A 22,767-nucleotide genomic window follows, 5' to 3' on the forward strand; every position below is an offset into this window, starting at 1 on the left:
CCTTGGATTCCACCGGACACTTCTTCAGTCGACGCAAGCAGCAAGTCTTCTTTGGTCTCCATAGAAAACAGCGACGCGACCCAACACCAAAAGACACCTATGCACCCGGCTTCCCTGGGTGAGGTAACTCGTGCACTCCGGTGCCCTAGTGTGTGTTGGCCCTCGAAGTACTTACCTTGTAAGTGGCTTGATTGTAGACTTCCTCGAAGTACCCTAAAACTTTACAAATCAAACCGCGACTTGCACCATTGTAATCAATAGGGAACCCGCGGCTGTGTTCACACACTGCACGCGTCTCCCGTGGGCCTGTTACTTACCTGCTAACACTGCAGTAGTGAAGCCCCATCGATTCCCCAGGCACTAGGCCTTGTCATTTTGCAAGTCGACATTCTTATACCTTTTTTTAGAATATGGTCTGATACGCCCCTAGGGCTCCAGCCATATTTGTGCTTAATTTATTGTGAAACGTTGACATTTGAATGTGTATCTGGCTTTTAATCTCAAAGACATTAGTAGAGTGTGTCTAGTAATAAATACATATATATTTGATATATATACCTGTGTGGTGTCCTTTCATTTGGTAATTCAAGAGATAAGGTAAACCAAGCTGCTTTACATTCCTCTGAGACTTAGCCTGAAGGCTGCTCTCCACAGCTACCACTAGGATAGCTTTCTTTAAAAGGTTGTCTTAAACCTATCTACCATAAGAGTCGAATTGGACTGGTGCAAGGTGGCCACTATAACTAGTGACCAGCATATGCCACGCCAACTTCTCACAGGTTTCAATTAGGAATAAGCTAATTTAACCATGCTTAAAGGTATTACATTCTAACTTACTCCTTTGATTGATGCGATGATGGATCTGTGTCACAACTACAATACTGCACTAGACTTCTATGGGCGGTTGATGTTATCTTGTTTTGCTGCAAAATGTGATAACGTTTATTTTAAAAAAAACACGGAGCACAGGCACTTTACTAATGGTTAGCAGGGGTAAAGTGCACAGAGTTCTATGGCGAGCTCAAATCAAAACTGGTCCAGCAAAAGGTGAAAAATCTTAGGTGACCATGCACAAAAGACAGATTTCCTCCAGGAGCAATGTCAATTTGGCAACCCTTAAAGACAATAGCTTATCTACCTAAACAGCATCAGTTTTCTTTTGGTATAACAAACAGGTTTTCTGGCCATCTATTCCACACAATGCCTAGTTTTATTTGGATTTGCCTTTTTTATTAAGAAAAATGAATGGAAATTTACCTATGTAGTACACAGAAGGGTTTCCAAAATTATTTCTCATGAAAAAAAACTGCTTATCCCCATTTTTAATTTTTCTGTTACATATAATGCTTTTTAAAAATTCTCAGATTGTGTGCATGAGCAGGACTATCCAACAGTTCTGACTAGTAAAAAAGGCCAATTGGGAAAAAGCCAGTTCTGCTGATGGAGATGAAAAAATAATGACACCTAGAGGTTACTAGTCTTCTTTGCGCATTGGACTAGAGTACTTGCTTCTCTTGATATGCCATAGCAGGTGAATCTAAGATTGAATACCAGTAATAAAAAGTTAGACGTTCAACAAGTTATCGTGCGAAAGTATTTGTTCTAGAATCACGTTACTTCACCTCCAACCCTTACTAATAACGCTCATTTGTTCCTTTAAATATGAAAATCTGAGCTATGGAAGCCATTTGCCATTTCACTGGTCAGCATGGGGGTCACACGAGGTGAACTAGTTGCATAAGGTCAAATGTTAAGTGTTATCACTGTCATTTCACTTTCACTACTGAAGATTCACAGGCTGAGGACAAGGAGCAATTCAAGTATGCGAATCTAACAAAGATGCACAGCGATAGAAAATTCATCTTTATTTGTTCTATTTTTCGCAATTGGCTTCACGTTTTCCTTCATCATACTGGCAAGTTAAGTAACTGTACTTTCTTGCTACATAAATTTTGACCAGCAGATTTGAATTATTGCAATACATTTTTTAAAACTTAATTTCTAGGAATATTTACTATTACGTTAATCAAATATGCAGCGAAATTACAACTACATTTGTCACGTCTTGTAAGTACACAGCCACCAGTAATAGAGTTTTGCAGTATTGCATTTTAAGTAATACTAAAATCAAGTTGTACCTGTTTACGGCACAATTCGCGGTACCCCAAATAAATGCTGGACAAGACTGTTGCTTTAAGTCTGTTGGGAAAAAGAAAAGAAAAAAAGTCACCTCTACACTAGTAGTCTCAAACCTTCATTTGTGGTACATGGTCACAGAAACATCTTTGGCAGAGTGGAATAAAACCTGAAAAGACAGAAATTAGTTCCTTACTCGTAACTCCAGGTCTCCAACGTCTCATATAATTGTTGATTCTAACCCTGTTGTCATGCTGGGAAACCCTTGTTACTTTAAATGGCAGTAAACGGAGATAAACTGACCACAGGCCTTAACAAGTGTTTTAGTAGATCATCCACCTCATCTCAAACAACCCAAACTTCAGCCAACGAGTGAAAGGGTTGAGCTCTACTTCTCTTCAAAGAAGCCACCATAGCTTGGATTTCTACCACAGGTTTTGTGTGAGAGTTTCTGAGAAGAGGTCGTCTCTAATCTTGCTAGGACCATATCCTGATAATTTTCTGTTCTTCCTGGACTTGAATCAGCCCAGTCTTCAGCTTTCATTCTATTCAAATTTTCTGTAGGGTAATAAAGTGGAAAACCTTCATTTTCTGGGCAATGGAAGCCTTCCCCGTGATTATTATCGACATTCCTGCTCTTCCGGTGGACAAAAATCTACACAGATGATGCACAAAAGCATGATCTTTCCCCTCAGAAGGCTTTGCTCCAGGAGAGACTCTAAAGGATAGGGAGGGGAGACAGCTGTCCACATGGCTGTGCTTTGACAGGGCAATAGATTGGGGATCAGTCTTTGCCTCTGAAAGATCTGCTTGGTGGAGGGAGGGGGTTACCACCCAGGGAAAGCAACCATGGATGGCAACTGATGTCTGGGGTCCTTCATACAATGGTGCTGCAAAGTGGGTCAAGTAAACCCCCCTACTACGATGGACTCATAGGGTAGCAGTCCAAGGCATATCAGGGAGGTGGGGGTACATCAGCAGAACTGTAGCAATGAAGAAATAAGGACACTAAGTAAATGCCCACCCCAGGGCTTTTTTTTTTTTAATTATAAGAAGATAGAAGTAATGGTTCACACCGTAAGGCATTATGGTACAGAGAGAAAAAGCAGCACTATCGAGAACTGGAACATCTAAGCCTTGTGGCTCTAAATGGGCGCTTTCCTGGAGATCAGCCCCCGGCGGCAACATTCTACAGCGCAACTTCAGATACGTTGATAGATTATACTTTTGTATCCCTCTCATTCTTAAGCAGGATCATAGACTTCCAGATTGGGGCCCAAGATCAAAGCGATCATTTGCCACAAGTAATCTCTACAAGACTATCCAGAACTTCATTAGATATGCCAGTAGAGGACCCAGAGTCTATTTATATGGATAATTTCAAGAGGCTAAAAATTAAAACTAATCGCCCAGAAGAACTATTATCAACAGCAAAGGCAATATGGGAGAAAAGGGAACAGACAGACGCAAAAAGGAAAATATGATAGCATACTGGGAACACCTAGCCAAAACATTGGGAGCAGTGAATATGCCAAGTTTTCCCCCAGTTTCATTGACAAGCAGTCTGCCAGTCCGTTAGGATAACCAATCTCCAAACTTTGTAAATCCAAACCTCCGCAAGCTCAAGAATGCAATAAATAAATTAATACGTAATCTTCGGCGCACAGGCCATGATCCCATTTTACAAAGGGAGCAATCGCAATTAAAAGCAAAAAAGAAAAAAGAAATCTGGCAGGTGAAGAGGGAAAAAGATGATAATCTATGGGTGAGGCTACTGTATGATACCAAGATGAATAATAGTGCAAGATTTTGGCGAACAGTAAATAGCTTAGCCATCCAGAATGTGCAAAGAGTAAATTACCACCCATCAGAAGAAGCCTGGGCCTCGCACCTGCATCAACACTTTAATGCTCCACGGAGGCAGTCCTCCAGTAATATACTAGTGCCACTCCCCATACATTGTAATGAACTAACTGGAAACAATCATCTTTTATTCACAACTATACAGATTAAGAATAGGATAGCAAAGGGCAAGAGAGACGGCGCTCCGGGCCCTAACGGGATTCCACCAATTCTATTCAAAATGGACCCGGAATACTGGGTTTCCACTTTACTACCGCTGTATGGCCAAATAGGAGGAGTCGTCATCATCCCGGACTCCTGGCGGGGGTCAATCATATCCCCAATATACAAGAACGGGGATAAGAACTTAGCAAAGAGTTATACGCTTGTGGACTTAATTGATATCGAGGCGAAATATTACGCTGGCCAGCTCTTGGATGACCTCACTGCCTGGGCCGAAGATCAATCAACAATACCAATTAACCAATCAGGTTTTTGCAAAGGCATGGGGACAACCACTAATATTCTTGCATTATCCCTACTGATAGACAGGGCCAAGTCAGCAAAACTTCCGCTATTGATGTGCTTTATCGACTATTCGTCAGCTTTCGACAAAATCGATAGAAGTAAACTCTGGCACAAACTCAAGGAAATGAAAATACCAGCTGCTCACCTAAACCAGTTAATATTGCTTCACACAAATACATGGGTCCAAGTAAAGCTAGGGGATGGAAAGTATTTGTCCAGGAAAATTCCGACAACCATGGGGCTTAAACAGGGGTGGGTCCTGGCACTAACGCTCTTCAACTTATTTATGTCTTTCGTCAGAATTGGATATTTGCAATTCTCATCCGCCAAAGCTGGGAGGGCTTTTGCTTTCTAACCTCTTGTACGCAGACAATCTCGTACTGGTCAGCCAGACCCCCATCGGTCTCCAACACTTATTGGACACAACTAGTCGATATTCAATATCTAACGGATTAACTATTAATCATGACAAAACGAAGGTTATGAGGATACACCCAAAGAAGGAAACCTCTAAATACTCCTGGTATATGGCAGATTCACTAATCAAAGTAGTTGACAGATATAAGTATCTAGGTGTGATCATGGATAACAAGGGGTCTTTCAATTTACAAAAAGAAGCAATTAAAAGAAGAGGCATTACAATAGCGGTAGCCATAAAATCAATCAAACAGAAAACGGCCGGCCCGAGCCTTATTCCACTGCTACAAGTCTGGCAAGCAAAACTCACCCCGGCAATCACATATGGGAGTGAGTGTCTGAGGGGAAGAGATGCACTCACTTTGGACAGAACTGTCTCAAGAGCTGCCAGGATAATATTTAATTTACCAAAGTACGTCTCGCCAGCCCAAATAAGGCTAGAATTCAGCATGCAAAGTCAAGAAATAGCCCGCAAAGGAGCATATGTTAAGACCTGGTATAGGATAAAAAAATTCTGAAAAAGGAACACTGAACTCATATCTATGGAATTAAATACATCTAAAGAAGGAGTGTGGAGCAAGGACCTATTTGATAGCATCACTAGAACGTCTGGGTCTCAAGGAACTTTGGCCCGCCTCAGGGTCTTATCATTGTTTTAAAGAAATTGTTAACAAGACAGCGAAAAAGCTATCATTAGTAGAAGACAAGGCGGCACTTACAGAAAGAGCCCACGGATGGTTTGTGGTTCACAGCTATGACAAACTCTCTCCACAACCATACTTAGGCACAGGATTCAATAGAAAGAAGAAAGAAAGGAATGTGCTACTTACCAGTATGCATCTGTTCTTGACATGTAGAGCTGCAGATCTACACACTTTTGCATAGATCACCATCTGGTGTTGGGCCCGGATGTTTGCAGTTTGTTTTTCCTCTTGGAAAGTCTTTGGAAGTCATGAGGTCGGTGACTCTTCCCTTGGTTCGTATTGCGCATGGGCTTCGGCTCCATCCTCAGATTGTTTTTCGCCAACAGGAAAAGATGGAGCGTAGTAATAACAGTGAAGAAACCCATGTGTGTTGTATCTAAATAAGATAGACTGGAACAGATACAGGTAGCCGGGGAGGTGGGTGGGCGTGTGTAGATCTGCAGCTCTACATGCCAAGAACAGATGCATACTGGTAAGTAGTGTGAGAAGTTGGCCTGATGTATGATGTCACTAGTTATAGTGTACACCTTATATCAGTCCAAATACCCTTATGGTGATTGGTTGTAAAGTCAACCTTATAGACCAGCTATCCTAGTGGTAGCATGGACAAGAGCAGTCTTAGGCTAAACTCTGAATGGCATGTGAAGCCAGCTGTGATACCATATATAATCCCCTGAATACCAAATGAAAGGACACCACAACAGATATATATATAAAATAAAGTGTATTTATTCTAAGCAAACCCTCAGCACTCTTTATGAGATTAGAGGTAAGTACAACACAGTCTTATTAATGCATACAGTAAGTCACACAGGTAAGTAATACAGTTAGGCCCTAGGGGCCACGCAAACCATATACTAAATAAGTGGTATAAGAACCACTGTCACGGAAATAGAATAGGCCTAGGCCTAGGGAATCGCTGGGGCTACACTACACTAGCGTTAGTTAGGAAGTGGGAGGCCCACGGGATTCGTGGGCAGAGTGGAAACACTCACGCGTAATGCGTAAAAGTCAATAGCAATAGTACAGTTTAGAAAACGGTAGATTTAGGACACTTCCGGAGTAGCTAGGAAGTTGAGACTTGAAAACTAGACACTAGGATAGTCACTATCCTGATGAGCACCGGAGTACCCAAGTTACCTAGCCCACAGGCTGCGGGTGCATAGGGGTGAAGATGCGTCGTTTTCGTCGTCGACTCCTATGGATGCCTGAAGAAAGATGCTGACAGGCAGTCAGGGGAGAGTGTCCGGTGGATCCCAAGGCTGGGATCAAGAAGAGAAGAAACCTGCAAGCAGAAGGGACAGAGTCAAGGTCACTAGCCAGTGACCACGTGGAACCAGGAAGGAACCAGGCGATGTCGTGAAGAGTTGCAGGTGGAGGTGAAGCTTGTCGCTGCAGCCAGGAGGACCAGGGAGCGTCGAGGACGACCAGGACCAGGAGGCGAGCTGTCCCACGAAGGCTCTTGCTGTCGGCGGCGTCGAAGTTGGACTAGGACTCACCAAGCCTTGGCAAGCGGAACCCACGAAGAACAAAGGACTTGCTTCTGGTGCAGACCAGGAAGGTCTGGGGTGCTTCTTCTTTGCAGAGAAGCGGGAGCCAGTCTGGAGGAGCCAAACCAGCGCAGAAGATTTCAGGGTGCGTCGTCACAGAGGCCACTAGCCAGCGGGCAAGCAACCGGACAGACGCGGCAAGCAGGAAAATGCTGAAGGGCCCCACGCAGGACTCGTGGAGTGTGGGGGGCTGATCTTCGGTGCAGATGGTGCTTGGGGTTGGGGCTTCTCAATCCCCGGTGCACAACTTCGAGGGTACCTCAGAAGCTGCGCTGTAAGTTACTAGCCACTTTTCCCAGGTAGCCGGTCCCACGTCGCTCGTCGCCTCCACGGATCTCAGCTCTGCTGCAGATGTGGATGAGGGTCGGAGAAGTCTGGAAGTCAAGGCTCTGGTCGGGCTCTGCAGTCGGTTCCTCGTAGAACGGTCGCAAAGCAAAGGGTAGTCTCTTGATGGTGCCTGTTTGCACAGGGTAGCCACTCCTTGGCCACAAGGGAGATTCTTCAGTCTTCTTCTTTCGTCGAATGTCGAAGGTCCAGAGTTTCTGTTCAGTTTTGCAGGTTCAGGATAATCTAAAGTCTTGAGGCCCAACTCCCACTCTTATACTAATCTGGGGGGCTGGGATACCTGCTAGGTCACGCCTTATGGGTGGGACCTGGGAGGGGGTGGTTACACCCACTTCCCTTTGTCCAGTTTCGCGCCAGAGCTGGGGCTGGAGTGCCCCAGCGCCGGTTTGAACTGGACTATGCAAGGAACACCTTGTGTGCCCCAGGCATGTCTCATTCCTTTCAGCCCACCCTGCCCCAATACACTAAAGGCTGTCTGGGGAGGTGCTAGCACCTCCCCAAGCAGGAAACCTATTGTCCAGGCCTCCCTGGCTGGGATCACTCCCAGCTGCAGGAGGTCAGACTTGTGTCGTGGCAGCAGCATCCATTTTGTGATGCTGAGGCTTTGGTCAGAGGCTAACAGTTGAAGTATGATTTTAACATGTCTTTCCCTCTAGAAGGGGGGAATAATATTCTCATGTCCAGAAATGGCATGGGGGTATTATTCCCGAGTGTTAGACACCTTACACGACATGTTTTGATAAAGCCAAACCATAGTTACCATAACCGTCTAAGATTATAAGGCACTTTAAGAGTATATGGTAGGCTATATCATAGAACAGCTATAAGGACAAGGTTCCGAAAGCTGCAGACAGGCTCAGCTCATGCTAGAGCACCATCTCACATGTTACCAAGCACTCTGCCTCCAGGATTGTCAAGGCCTGCCATAGGAGTGACTGATAGGTACACATGTGTCTATATGTAAGTTAGGTATAGGAATACTACACCTAAGCAAGGGGTGATTACACGACCTTGCCCCAGCTGAGTGATCAGCCAGTTGTGTCAAAATGGAAGGCCAGGCCAGGGGTGGCATAATACATGCTGCAGCCCCTGGTAGGCCTAGGGTACACCTATGCCCTGGGTACCTAGGGTACTCTGTACAGGGGCCAATAAGGTGATCCTATCCAAATGGGTTATGCACCTAAAGTACATAGTATTAATTTAGAGAGAGAACAGCAGGGCTGTGGGTCTGATTAGCAGGCCCACAGCCACATCTAAGTCGAAAACCAGTAAAGCAAAAGCAAAAAGTGGGGGTGAACATAGAAAGCAGACCCTACTCTCCTACAAGTAGCATATTCCGTTCGAGGCATATGAGCTGCAGATTACACACTTTTGCATAGACTATATAGCAGTTCCCAACCTTAGCGGTGACCACCGGCATCCGTTGCAGTGGTTTGGAACAGTGTTTTTAGTACAGCCTGGCCCACACTAGCTTGTTGCTTGGTTTGCACATCTACACAGTAATGTTTAGTGAAAGTGTGCGGTGTTGACCATGTAGCTGCCTTGCAGATATCATCTAATGGGATGTTCCCTAGAAAAGCCATAGAAGCCCCTATCTTTCTTGTAGAGTGGGCTTTAGGGGGAACAGATAGCGTGCGTTTTGCTTTGTGGTAGCAAATCTTTATGCATTTTACAATCCACCTAGCTATCCCCGATTTAGAGATGGGGTTGCCTTTATGAGGTGGAGAGAAAGAGACAAACGATTGCTTTGTCTTCCTGAAAGGTTGTGTTCTCTGGATATAGTAAAGCAAGGCCCTTTTAACATCCAGTGTGTGTAGAGCCCTTTCTGCAACAGTTTGAGGTTGGGAGAAAAAACCCTGGTAATTCTACCGATTGGTTTAGATGAAAGGGTGAGATGACTTTGGGTAGGAATTTTGGGTTGGTACGTAGGAGAACCTTGTTCGGGTGCATTTGGAGAAAAGGTTATTGTATAGTAAGTGCTTGTATTTCACTGACCCTTCTAAGGGAGGTGATGGCTACAAGGAAAGCGGTTTTCCATGTGAGGAATTGCAGTTCGCATTTATGCAAGGGTTCAAAAGGTGGTCCCATTAGCCTTGTGAGCACTATGAACAAATGTTACTTACCTGTAAACTGTGGTTCTCCAGTATTGGTGTCTTTCATAAGATTCACATGCTTGAATATTCCCCGTCGTCGAAGTGGGAGTCCCACGGTATATAAAAAGCAATAAGTATCATGTATATATATATATATACATACATAAACCACATAAGAGTATATACATACCCAAATAAACTTTATATATATATAGTTCAAATAACATATCAAGTAAAAATACCATAGGATAGCATTGAGACATAAGAAAGCATTGAGAAAAAGAATCACTTTACTGACATATCACTGTCATTTTATAGTCCAAACTCCAGCCAATCAGGCGCTAGCACCCTCTAGAACCTTCTCCTCAGAGGCTCAGACCCTCAGATTTTCGAGCACGAGAGTGACAAAAGAGCCGAAAGCGGAGAAGAGAGCCTCTGAGGGGAGGAGGGTGGGTCGCATGTGAATCTATGAAAGACACCAATACTGGAGAACCACAGTTTACAGGTAACATTTGTTCTTCTCCAGTATTTGGGGTGTCTTTCATAGATTCACATGCTTGAATAGAATAGTAAGCAGTAAACAGTATTCGGCTGACCAAGCCGTATTGATCTTGCATGAAATACAATGACAATGTATTTAGAACGCAATTAAGAATACCCCAGGAGGAGGGAAGTAGCAGAGGCTCACCTTATTTAAACAGATTCCGTAGAACTGCCTGTCCCACAGCCGTGTCTGCTTCATTAATCGATTCCAGACAGTAGTGCTTCGTAAACGTGTGCCTGCTGGACCACGTAGCCGCCCGGCATATCTGATGGATGGGCACACCAGCGAACAGGGCAGTGGAAGATGATATAGCCCTCGTTGAATGAGCCCTCACTCCAGAAGAAAGAGGCTTACCAGCCCTTTATGGCAAAAAGAGATTGCTGATGAAACCCAACGGGCAATCGTGGGTTTGGTGACCGATTGTCCTTTGCAAGCACGCCCGTAGGCCACAAAAAACTGGTCAGATTTGCGAAAGGATTGAGTTCTGCTAATGTAGAATTTAAGACATCTCTTTAAGTCCAGAGAGTGTAAGCTTTGCTCCGCCGGAGTTTGTGGATGCGGGAAAAAAGTTTTTAAGAGCACTGGTTCGTTAAGATGGAAATCGGATGGCACTTTAGGTAGAAGAACCGGATTAGTGCGGAGAATGACACAGTCCGATCTGAATTGAAGGAACGGAGGTTTTATTGTAAAGGCGTGAATGTCACTGACTCTGCGGGAAGAGGTCAGAGCAAGGAGGAGGGCCACTTTCCAAGTTAAAAATTTGACATCCGCTGAGTGGATAGGTTCGAAGTTGAGCTGAGCCAGTACGATGTTCAGGCGCCACGTGGGTGGAGGACGCCGGATGGGCGGGAACATTCGGAAGAGACCCTTGAAAAATTGCTGTATGACTCTGGACGAATAGAGAGAGGACGAGCCGTCTTGTCGGAAGCGAGATATTGCCGCTAGAAAGACCTTTAAGGTAGAGTGCGATAATCCAGACTGCGCTAGTTATAGGAAGAACGGCAGAATGTGTTCTGGGGGAGCGTGCACTGGATGTATGTGGGCGGAAGCACACCAAAGACAAAATCGCTTCCATTTGAGCTTATACGTTTTCACTGTGGAAGGAGCTCTTGCCTTAGCTAACACCTCCCTGCAGGCTGGAGGAATGTTCAAATGAGCAAATTCAAGGTGTTCAGGTTCCAAGCCGACAAGCTGAGAGAGCTGGGATTCGGATGGCATATCCGACCATTGTTCATTGTCAGCAGATCCGGCTTCAGGTGAAGAAGGATGGGCTCGCATTGGGATAGGAGAAGCAACTCCGAAACCCATGCCTGCCGAGGCCACCGTGGAGCTATGAGGAGTACATGGCACGGTTGTTGTCTCATCTTCCGCAACACTCGCGGAATCAGAGGAATCGGCGGAAAAGCGTACGCAAATATCCCGTACCAATTGATCGAAAGGGCATTTCCGCACGACCCTTTGTGGGGAAACCAGCTTGCGTAGAACCGGCATTTTGTATTCTGAGGGGTTGCGAAAAGGTCGATTGTCGGGTGACCCCAGAGGTTGAAGACTAATTCCAGAGTCGGTTGATGTAATTCCCACTCGTGGGTTGATGATGCTGACCGACTGAGTGCATCCGCCAGAGTATTGGAAATGCCGGGCAGGTGAATTGCCTGTAGCGTTATCTGATGGAGTATGGCCCAACTCCAAATCCTCTGCGCCAGACGGGAGAGCAGTGGAGATCTTGTCCCGCCCTGTTTGTTCCGGTAGTGCATGCAAGTGGTGTTGTCCGTCTGAATGAGGACTGACTTCCCCTGGAACTGGAGGCGGAAGGATTTCAACGCCAAGAAAATGGCCATCAGTTCCAATCTGTTGATGTGCCAGCAACGCTGAGCCGCCGACCATTGGCCCTTGACGGATAGATCTTGAAAATGTGCGCCCCAACCCTCCATGGATGCGTCCGTGGTAAGGACGAGTTCTGGGGTTGTCAACAGAAAAGAGGTTCCTGCTGCGATGTTGGCAGGACGGGTCCACCAATGCAGCGCTTGAGCCATGCGGGGTGACACCACGAGCTGATCGTTGAAGGAACCGGAAACCTGGCGCCACTGCTTGTCTAATTCCTCCTGAATGATACGACTCTTTAGTCTGCAATGTGGGATCAAAGCGATGCATGAGGACGCCATTCCCAGAAAGGATTTCAATGTGCGGACTGAAACTGACTGCTTTGCTGCGATGGAGCTTGCAAGCTGTTGAATCCGCGCTTGACGCTCTGCTGAAGCGAAAGCCATGGCTGTGCTCGTATTGATAGAAGCGCCGAGAAAGGTCTTGCACATAGCCGGCGTGAGTTGAGATTTTTGCACATTGATCGACAAACCCAGGGACTGGAACAGATCGAGACAGCGCTGAGTATCGAGGGCCGCTTGGTGAGAGGATTGAGATTTGATGAGACAATCGTCCAGGTAAGGGTATATTTGAATACCCGCTTGCCTTAAATGAGCCACCACCGGGGCCAGGAATTTCGTAAAGACCCGTGGCGCGGAGCAGAGTCCGAAGGGTAGGACCTTGAATTGGAAATCTCTGTGACCCACTCGAAATCGTAGGTATTTCCTGTGGCGTGGCAGAATGGGCACATGGAAATATGCATCCTGCAGATCGATCGTTGTCATGAAATCCTCCTGAGAGAAGAATTGGAGGATGTCCTTTAATGTGAGCATTCGGAAGGATTGGGTCTTGAGAAATTTGTTGAGCGACCTTAGATCGAGGATGGGGCGCCACTCCCCTGATTTCTTTAGTATGAGGAAAAAACGGGAATAGAACCCCAACCCTCTTTGATATTTCGGAACCACTTCGATGGCACCCTTGTTTAGCATTATTTGGATCGGATTGAAAAGTTCTTTGAGATGGGCGGGAGGAGGTCCGGATGGAGGGGTGCGTGGAGGAACCTTCACAAACTCTAGGGCGTGGCCCCTTGAAATAATATCCAGAACCCAGCGGTCCGAAGTGATTAAGGACCAAGTTGAAAAGAACTGGGAGATTCGTCCTCCAACAGGAACTAGAGGACAACTGGGAAAAGGGAACTTTTGCCGTACACAGTCACTGTTTTTTGGTAGAATTCCCTCTGTAATTTGACTTCCCTCTATATGATCTGCCAGACTGCTGTCTGTAGGACTGCTGTGGTTGTGTAGAGTATCGCTGTTGTCCTTGGTGGTAGGAGCGGTACTGGGAAGAGGACCCACGAAAGGAAGAGGAGGTGCCGCGGCCGCGCGCACCTCGAAAGGGCTGCTTCCTAAACTGAAGAGTGCCGAGGGAACGAGCCGTATCCGTGTCCTTTTTTACGGTTTGCAAAGCATCCTCCACATGCTGGCCGAATAATGACTCTCCGTCATACGGCATGTCCAGAATCTTAGCCTGGACCTCTTGCCGGAATGAGGTTGATCGAAGCCAACCCTGTCTTCTTAGGACAGCTGCTCCCGCCAATTGACGGAAACCGGTGGATGCAATGTCGACAGAGCAGTCGATTTCGGATGACGCCCTCTCACCCTCTTGCAGGATCTTTAGAGCTTCCGCTCTAGAATCTTCCGGTATAAGCTTGACCAAAGCAGCCATGTCCGACCACATTTGTCTATGGTAACGGCCGAGGATTGCCAAAGAATTCGCAACCCGGACCGTTGTTGAAGCCATGGTTGAGAACTTCTTGCCAATGGCATCCAGGCGACGGCCGTCGCGATCCGGAGGCGCCAACATTGGAGATGATGGATTTTTGGAGCGGCGCTGTGCCGCTTGTGTAATCACTGGTCCGGCTTAGGTTGAGACACTAAGCAGGCTGGGGAAGAATCCGGAGCTTTGTACTTTTTCTCCAGGCGTGGAAGCACCGCCGGAATAGAATTAGGCGTTTATTAACTTTATACCTTCATTCCATATAAAGTCTATAATGGGCACAGCTCGTACTTGTTTCTGAGGCTGGGACTTGATATCGTACGAGAAACAGTCCTCTTTCCTAACCACCATGGGAAGGTGAAAGCGTTGCGCTGCTCTTTCCATCAGCTGATGGAACCCTGTTATGTCGACAGGTGGCGAGTTGACTGGCGACCTTGGCGGTGATGCGGGCGAATTGATTTGGTAGTCATCCCAGTCCGCCATAGAGTCGTCCTCCGGAAGCTCACCCTCTTCCGTATCTAGATTATCCACATTATCATCCGCTGCATTGGAAGGCAGTGCAGGTATGGATGGTGTAGGTATCGTCGGCAATATAGGAGGAGGTGGAACCTCAGATGGCGCTTCACGTGGAGAACTTTGAGAGGATGCTGGAAAGCGACGATTACAATCTTCCAACATGTATTGGAGGTTGGAAATAAGCCGCAAAGGAAGCTGCACCGTAGGAACCGGAGCAGGGGAATGTTGCTCTTGTTCCTGATCGTAGTATTCATCCTCTTTAAAGTCTTGGCACTTAATATGGAGCTCAGAGGGACTATGAGCATCCCAAAAAGCAGACTGATCGTCCTCATCTGAATCAGAATTGTCCTCATCCCCCGAAGGAAATAGTTGACGGGGTGGTCGAGGCCCCGGTGGTAACATGACTGGATCTAGTACAGCCTTACGACGTAGCAGCAAGGAGCCGTCCACAGACCCTGGTGCTGGCGTAGACATTGGCACCAATGGCATTGTCGCAAAATTTGACACCACCGTCGTCGAGGCGATCGTCGACGACGAAGCTGCCGTCGACGAGGAGGCTGCCGTCGACAAGGAGGCTGCCGTCGACGAGGAGGCTGCCGTCGACGAGGAGGCTGTCGTCGACAAGGAGGCTGTCGTCGACAAGGAGGCTGTCGTCGACAAGGAGGCTGTCGTCGACAAGGAGGCTGTCGTCGACAAGGAGGCTGTCGTCGACAAGGAGGCTGTCGTCGACAAGGAGGCTGTCGTCGACAAGGAGGCTGTCGTCGACAAGGAGGCTGTCGTCGACAAGGAGGCTGTCGTCGACAAGGAGGCTGTCGTCGACATGGAGGCTGTCGTCGACAAGGAGGCTGTCGTTGACGATGTTGTAATCACCGACGATGAAGACTTCCTCGATGGAGCTGTAGACGTCGACGGAAGCGCCAGCTTCCCAGTCGTCGACGAAGAGGTGAGTGGTATCGTCGACGAGATAGTTTTAAGGGAAACACATACTACCGTCGACAGTGAAGACGTCGACGAAGTCATCGTCGTCGACGAAGGATATCTGCTTGATACCGTCGTCACCGAGGCTGATGAATTAGCCGATCTCGTCGACGGAGGGGCCGTCGACGGGCCCGTCGACTGTTTTGAACGTTTCTGACTGGAAACATGCACTGACGGAGTCAGAGACGCCTGAGAGCTAAGTCTCGGGGGCGCTGGCGTGGTAACAGACTTGGCCTGTAGACACTTCCTCAAGATGAAGTCTCTTCTTTTTTAGAAAAGGAGATGGCAAGTCCTGGACACTTCCACGCTTTGAGGAGACTCCTGTTTTGATAGAGGCTACACTCTCCACCTCAGAAAGGGGGTTATCTGTCTCCGTTAGTTTTTGAAGCCATAATAAAAGGCGACCTTCTCTATCTTTCAAAGTCTTTTGAGAGAAAGTTCTGCAGATCTTACAGTTGGCCACCTTATGATCAGGATAAAGACAATAAATACATTTCTCATGGGGATCCTCAGAGAAAAGTCTTAACTTTCCGCAAGATGAACAGGGACGGAAAAGAGATTTCTTACTTGAAGACATGATGAGAGACAAAAAACCTCAAACCAGATCAAGAACTGAGCAGAGCTCAGGGAGACTCCCTTCACACGACGTGCGGTAGAAAATCTGAGGGTCTGAGCCTCTGATGAGAAGGTTCTAGAGGGTGCTAGCGCCTGATTGGAAGGAGTTTGGACTATAAAATGACAGTGATATGTCAGTAAAGTGATTCTTTTTCTCAATGCTTTCTTATGTCTCAATGCTATCCTATGGTATTTTTACTTGATATGTTATTTGAACTATATATATATATATATATATAAAGTTTATTTGGGGATGTATATACTCTTATGTGGTTTATGTATGTGTGTATATATATATATATATATATATATATATATATATATATATATATATATATATATATATATATATATATATATATATATATACACATGATACTTATTGCTTTTTATATACCGTGGGACTCCCACTTCGACGACGGGGAATATTCAAGCATGTGAATCTATGAAAGACACCCCAAATAGGTTCCACACAGGTGAGGGTGGCACTCTGGGGGGAATTATTTGTTTTAGGCCTCCCATGAAGGCTTTAATGGCAGGCACTCTGAAAAGTGATAGGTGCTGTCTGTTCTGTAAGTAAGCGGCAATTGCTGCGAGGTGTAGCCGAATGGATGTATATGCTAGGTTACATCTTTGTAGGTGTAGTAAGTAGCATATGATGTGCTGTATGGATGCGTCTAGAGGGTTGATTGTGTTGTTATGGCAGTAAACAACAAATCTTTTCCACTTGGCAGCGTAGCAGGCTCTAGTGGTAGGACGTCTAGATTCCCTGATAACATTCATACAGTCGGGGGGAAGGTTAAGGTATCCGAATTCTAGGATTTCAGGAGCCAGATCGCAAGGTTGCGCTGAGCTGGGTCCGGGTGTCTGATCTCTCCATGGTTCTGGGTTAGGAAGCATGGTGAGATGTGTAATTTTTGGTGTGGCACTACTGAGAGTTCCAGCAGCGTGGTGTACCATGGTTGTCTGGCCCATGTTGGAGCTACTAGAATGAGTGTGAGGGAGTGCTGTTGTAGCTTTCGCACCACTAATGGAATTAGTGGGAGAGGAGGAAAGGCGTATGCAAATTTGCCTGACCAGTTCATCCATATCTCATTGCCTTTGGACAATGGGTGTGGGTATCTGGCGGCGAAGCTTGGGCATTTTTTGTTTGTGGGTGGCGAATAGGTCTATGTGTGGATGCACCCACATCTGAAAGAACGGGTGAAGAACCTGCGGGTGAAGTTCCCACTCGTGGATCTGCTGCGCCTGTCTGCTGAGTAGATCTGCCATGGTGTTCTGGACTCCTGTGACATTCTGGGCTAGGAGAAAGATTTTGTGTGGAATTGCCCATCTCCATATGCTCTGTGCTAGTTGAGAGAGCTGTGGAGAGTGTGTGCCGCCTTGTTTTTGGATGTAGTACATGGTGGTCATGTTGTCTGTGCGGATAAAGACTGCCTTGCCTAAAATCTGTGTGTGAAAGGATTTTAGGGCTAGAAAGATTGCCAGTAACTCCAGATGATTGATGTGGAGTAACTTTTGTTGCGGCGTCCATGTGCCCTGCACTGTGAGGTGTAGTGGATGAGCTCCCCAGCTGGAGAGCGATGCGTCTGTTGTCAAGATTATTTGTGGAACCGGGTCCAGGAACGGTCGACCTCTGGAAAGATTTGTGGTGTTCCACCACTGCAGAGAGCGATGGGTGCGCCCGTCTACCAACACCAGATCTGTCAGTTGCCCCTGGGCCTGGTTCCATTGGCCCGCTAAGCACTCTTTGAGTGGACGCATCTGGAGTCTTGCATGAGGCACTATAAAAATGCAAGAGGCCATCATCCCTATCAGTTGCATAAACACTCTTGCTGGGAGGGACTGTTGAAGTATGAATTTTTGACGCAAAGCCTGAATGCTTGCGATCCTTGCCGGATTGGGGTAGGCAATGGCTTTTGAGGTGTCTATGGTGGCACCGAGGTATTGCTTTATGTGGGATGGTGTTAGCTGGGACTTTTGGTGGTTCACCGTGAAGCCTAGTTGGTGAAGTAGCTGGATTGTAGTGGCGGTGTGGTGTACACATTGGTTGTAGGACGCGGCTTTTATCAGCCAGTCGTCCAGATACGGGAAGACGTGAATGTGCTGTCTTCTGAGGTGTGCCACCACTACTGCTAGGCACTTGGTAAATACCCGTGGTGCTGTTGTGACCCCGAATGGGAGCACCTTGAACTGGTAGTGTTGCCCGTCCACTACGAATCTGAGGTACTTTCTGTGGGCATGGTGTACCGGACTGAGAAAGTACGCGTCTTTCAAGTCCAGTGTGGTGAGAAAGTCGTTCTGGGAGAGGAGCGGAAGTACCTGCTGAAGTGTTATCTTGTGAAAATGGTCCGAATGTATGTATGTGTTTAGAGGTCGGAGATCTAAGATAGGTCGTAGAGTCTCGTCTCTTTTTGGTATCAGAAAATATAGGGAGTAGACCCCTACATTTCGCTGATCGTGGGGGACCTGTTCTATTGCGTGTTTTTGTAGGAGGGAGATCACCTCCTGTTTTAGTAACGTGGAATGTTCTTGTGACATTGGGCGTTGCCTGGGTGGAATGTTGGGGGGGGGGGGGGGGGGGTAGATGTGAGTTCCAGGCAGTACCCTGAACGAATAATTTGGGTCACCCACTTGTCTGATGTGATGGACTCCCAGACGTGAAGGAAATTTTGTAGTCTGCCCCCGACCGGAGTGGGATGGTCTGGGGGGAGCAGGGGAAAGTCATTGGGTAGGCGGTGTGGCAGAGCGGGCAGTATTTGTTTTGCCTCTGCCTTTGTTATTTCCTCTATAGCCGCCTCTTTGATAACCTTTTGTGAAGGTGGACTGAGGAGGGGATTTGTAGGACGTGGACGCGCTATCTGAGGAGTAGCCTCTGCCCGTGCCCCGAAAGGAAGAGCGGCGAAAAGAGCGTCTAGGAGGGTGTGACTGTAGGGCTCCCATAGATTTCGCCGTAACTGTATCTTTTTTCATCTTCTCGAGGGCCTCATCTATCTTTGGACCGAATAAATGTTCCTGATCGAACGGATGGTTTAATATGGAGGCTTGTACCTCAGGTTTAAAGCCTGACACTCTCAGCCAAGCGTGTCGACGGAGTAGGACACTGGTGTTAATGGCCCTGGAGGCTGTGTCTGCTGCGTCTAAGGCACAGCGTATAGAAGTATTAGTTATGGTCTTACCCTCTTGGATTAATTAATTGGCCCTATTTTAATATTTTTCTGGGAGATGGTGCATGATGGTTTCTAGTTCATCATAATGCGCTCTGTCGTATCGGGCCAATAGCGCTTGAGTGTTGGCGATACGCCATATATTAGCTGCCTGTGACGCAGTGCGTTTTCCTGACGCGTCCAGGAGCTTTGATTCTTTGTCAGGTGGTGGTGCTTCGCCTGACGCCTGGGAAATGGATCTTTTTCTTGCGGTGGATACCACTAGGGAATCCAGTGGCGCTGGCCCTTTGATGTAGGCAGGATCTGTAGGGGCAGCTTTATACTTTTTTTCTATGCGTGGGTTTAGGACCCTAGCCCTGACTGGGTCTTTAAAAACCTCTGGCGCATGTTTTATTACCCCTTTGAGCATAAGTAGTATAGCAGTAGACCTATGTGCAGTATCAAAGGTGTCTAGGAGGAAATCTTCCTCTACTGGGTCAGTGTGTAGCTCTATCCCGTGATAATGTGCCGCCCTCTGAAGTAGGTGGTGAAAACCTAGTGAGTCTTCTGGTGGCGATGGCCTGGATGGATAAAGGTCATCTTGTGGGACATCTGGAATGTCTGGATTATTATAATCATCCCAGGGGTCTGGGGATCCTGTAGGGGTGGGGTCTTGTGGCACATCTGCTGGGTCATAGTATGGGTCCCCCTGATCATCATGGTCTGGAGACAGGGTCGGAGAGCGATGAGGCAGGGGTGGAGAAGGTGGAGGGGGTGGAGGTGGAGAGGGTGGAGGAGGTGGAGGAGGCGGGGAAGGCACTCTGAAAGGGGAGGTAGCACAGTCCTTCCTCTTTGGAGGTGGAGGTGGAGCTGGTTTGTCCAAATGTCTCTTTTTAGAAGACAGTGCAAAATGTCCAGTTTTTGGATCCTTGGTAAGTGTCTTTTGCAAAGGATCCGGTGTAAGAAGTTCCTGCGACACTGGTTGATCGGTCGGCGCCGACGTTTTCGGGGCCGACGGCTTCTTAGGCTTGTCTGTGCCGTGCTTTTTGGGAACCTCCGATTTTTTGTTCGGTGCCGAGACAGGCTTCGGCGTGGGAGTGTCGGTGCCGAGGGCCTTATGATGTTTGGTCGGCACCGAGAGGCTGGGTTTCGACACCGAGGGCTTTGGTGTGAAGCTCGGTGTCGAAGTAGAGGCCGATCTTTTCTTTGGTGCCGAAGGGTGTTTTTCGGCACCGCTGGCAGACTAGCTCGAGCCCGAGCCGTCGGAAGGCTTACTTGGCTTCGTCACCGGGCCCGAAGGTGGGGTGTTCGAAGCAGTGTCTTTGGTCTTGCCTAGGCCTGAAGGCGAAAGCGTGACCGAAGCCTTTTTGGGTGTCGGCGCGGGTGTGGGAGGGGGTATTTTACTCACGACCCTCTGCGCCGGGGTGATGTCCTCCACATCCGAGTCGTTGGCTTCGGAAGCACTGACGAGGTCCTCTTCGGTGTGCTGGTGTCCCGGAGCTTCGACGACGTCCCCGAAGATGCCGACTGGAACGGAGGTCGAGGAGTGCGCCATTTTTCGTCTGGCCCTTCGATCTCGAATAGTCTTTTTGGATCTAAAAGACTTGCAGGCAGGACAGTCTCGAGCCTCGTGTTCAGGGGAGAGGCAGAGGTTGCACACCTCATGAAGATCGGTGTGGGGGAATTTGGACCCACATCGAGGGCACTTCTTAAATGGAGTTCTTTCCATCAGCCGGGACCAGAGCCTGGATAGGCCCAAAGGCCGCCGTCGATGACTGGAATCGAAGGTGCGTCGAAGAAGAAGGTGATTGAGGAGATCAGTATCTAAACAATACCGAGGAGAGCGAGGATTCCGCTTCGATCGTCGACCTGGAATGTTCGGAACCGGAGCGCAAAGTATTACATCCGAGCCCGATGGCGGAAAAAACAATCTGAGGATGGAGCCGAAGCCCATGCGCAATACGAACCAAGGGAGGAGTCACCGACCTTGTGACTTCCAAAGACTTTCCAAGAGGAAAAACAAACTGCAAACATCCGGGCCCAACACCAGATGGCGATCTATGCAAAAGTGTGTAATCTGCAGCTCATATGCCTCGAACAAAATCTTTATCTTCGATTGGGTATTTTGGCATCTTTACCGCATCTTCCCCCGTGGAAGTGTCTCCAGGGTCAGTCAATATGCTGCCTATGTGAGGATGCTAATGAAAGTGTATTACACCTATGTATATGCAGAAAGCTACAGGCCGAACGGCGACAGCTACTAAAGCCGTTCTTCGTTAGAAAGTGGATAAGAACCTGCAGACAAGCTGTGATGGCATGTTTTGGAGGTGGAGATGTACAGCTGGCGTGTCGCTTTGTCCAATTCATGGAAGTGGCAGGGGCAAAAGCTCTTGCGTCAAGTGACCCGATCGCTTAATTTTTGCATCTCATGGCCCCTTAAATCATTATATTAAAGCAAAACTGACATTCTATGCTTACCTAACAATTAGTCGTTATATGCTTGAGTAGTAAAGCTAACAGCAAATCTTTCTTCACTGCTGTTAACAACCATCTGATGACGAAACAGTCTCTCTCTCTCTCTTTGATAACTGAGCCTTGCTTTCTTAAGTGATGGACTGTGCAGATATTTACTGTTAATTTCTTTGGGGATGTTAATACAACTCAAAAAAGTTTTATATGTTTTATTTAAATGGTTTTAGGATATGAATTCTGCTGCTAATACGCTATTTTTTTTTTTACATGGAAATTGCAACGGTTTTAATTAACCAAACAATAAATATATTACATACTTACTTACTATCGAGATGCAAACCACAGTATCACTAGACACAGATATAAAGTCTCAAACTTGAGCATGTGTAGACTTCCTGTGATGAAGTGAAGAAGCTCTTTCGACCAGTCTGTTATATTTGGCTTTGCAGTTCTTCTGAGCGTGTTACAGATCTTAAGAAGTCCCACCTAAATGTCTTTAGCCAACTTAAAAGTCAAGGTCAACATAAAAGGAGCCGCATTTGTGTGAACCTGGGGAACTAACCGTCCAAGTGGAAATCAGAGCAAAAGCAGGAGCCCTGCAACGTTCTTCACCTGCAGCTGGGCCCTTAAGTGCTACATAAGTCAAAATCAAAGTCAAAAATATCAATCTCCACAATTCAGCCCCCCACATTGAGTAAAACAGGTAGGAAATGTCAGAAGCCTATAGCCACAGATGATGAACCTTCAGGCAACACAGGCGTAGTAAGCACAGTGCAGGACATTATCATGAAAACTGAGGGTCATTGAGACCCTTGAGGCCAGACTTTTTTGTCTGGAGGATAAGCTACAAAAAATGGGGGGAGGGCGGAGTTATATAGTTAGTACTATCAAGACCCAGGAGCATAGATTACGCACCCTGAATAAGTCTCCATGTGATTACACCAAGGTTCATAATCCCAGACCTCTCCATACCACATTTCCCAAATCTCCATCCAGGGTCAGCTGCCCAGAATAGTTGTTAAGCTGTCCCTTTACAGTGTGCTATGGGGGGTGCCTGTTCCTCTGGTAACCTACCAGATAAAGGGAACATTTTACAAAATAGCTTACCTATCGGTCTCCTTGTCGCCGCTAGCTACTGTCCCATTAGCAGGGGAGCCCAATCCCGTAATTCTTATAACACCCCTGGTCAAACTTATAGTACTAACAAGAATGGGCCAACACTATTGAAGAACGTGATACAACTAC

General features: G+C 47.0%; 1 protein-coding gene across 2 annotated transcripts in view; it reads right to left on the reverse strand.

Moving 5' to 3' along the window:
- The window catches only part of LOC146856561 (gametocyte-specific factor 1-like), a 622,279-nt gene that overhangs the window by 328,604 nt on the left and 270,908 nt on the right, over positions 1-22,767 (reverse strand). Inside the window, exon 7 of one of the 2 annotated variants that reach the window (XM_085650744.1) lies at positions 2,139-2,199. The exons of the other annotated variant lie outside the window; for it this stretch is intronic. Coding sequence (XP_085506870.1) covers positions 2,139-2,199 — 61 coding nt within the window. The remainder of the gene's footprint in view (positions 1-2,138; positions 2,200-22,767) is intronic. 2 annotated transcript variants of the gene reach the window in all.

The sequence above is a fragment of the Triturus cristatus genome, chromosome 4_1 (assembly GCF_964204655.1).
Source record: "Triturus cristatus chromosome 4_1, aTriCri1.1, whole genome shotgun sequence".
Classification (NCBI taxonomy): Eukaryota; Metazoa; Chordata; class Amphibia; order Caudata; family Salamandridae; genus Triturus; species Triturus cristatus.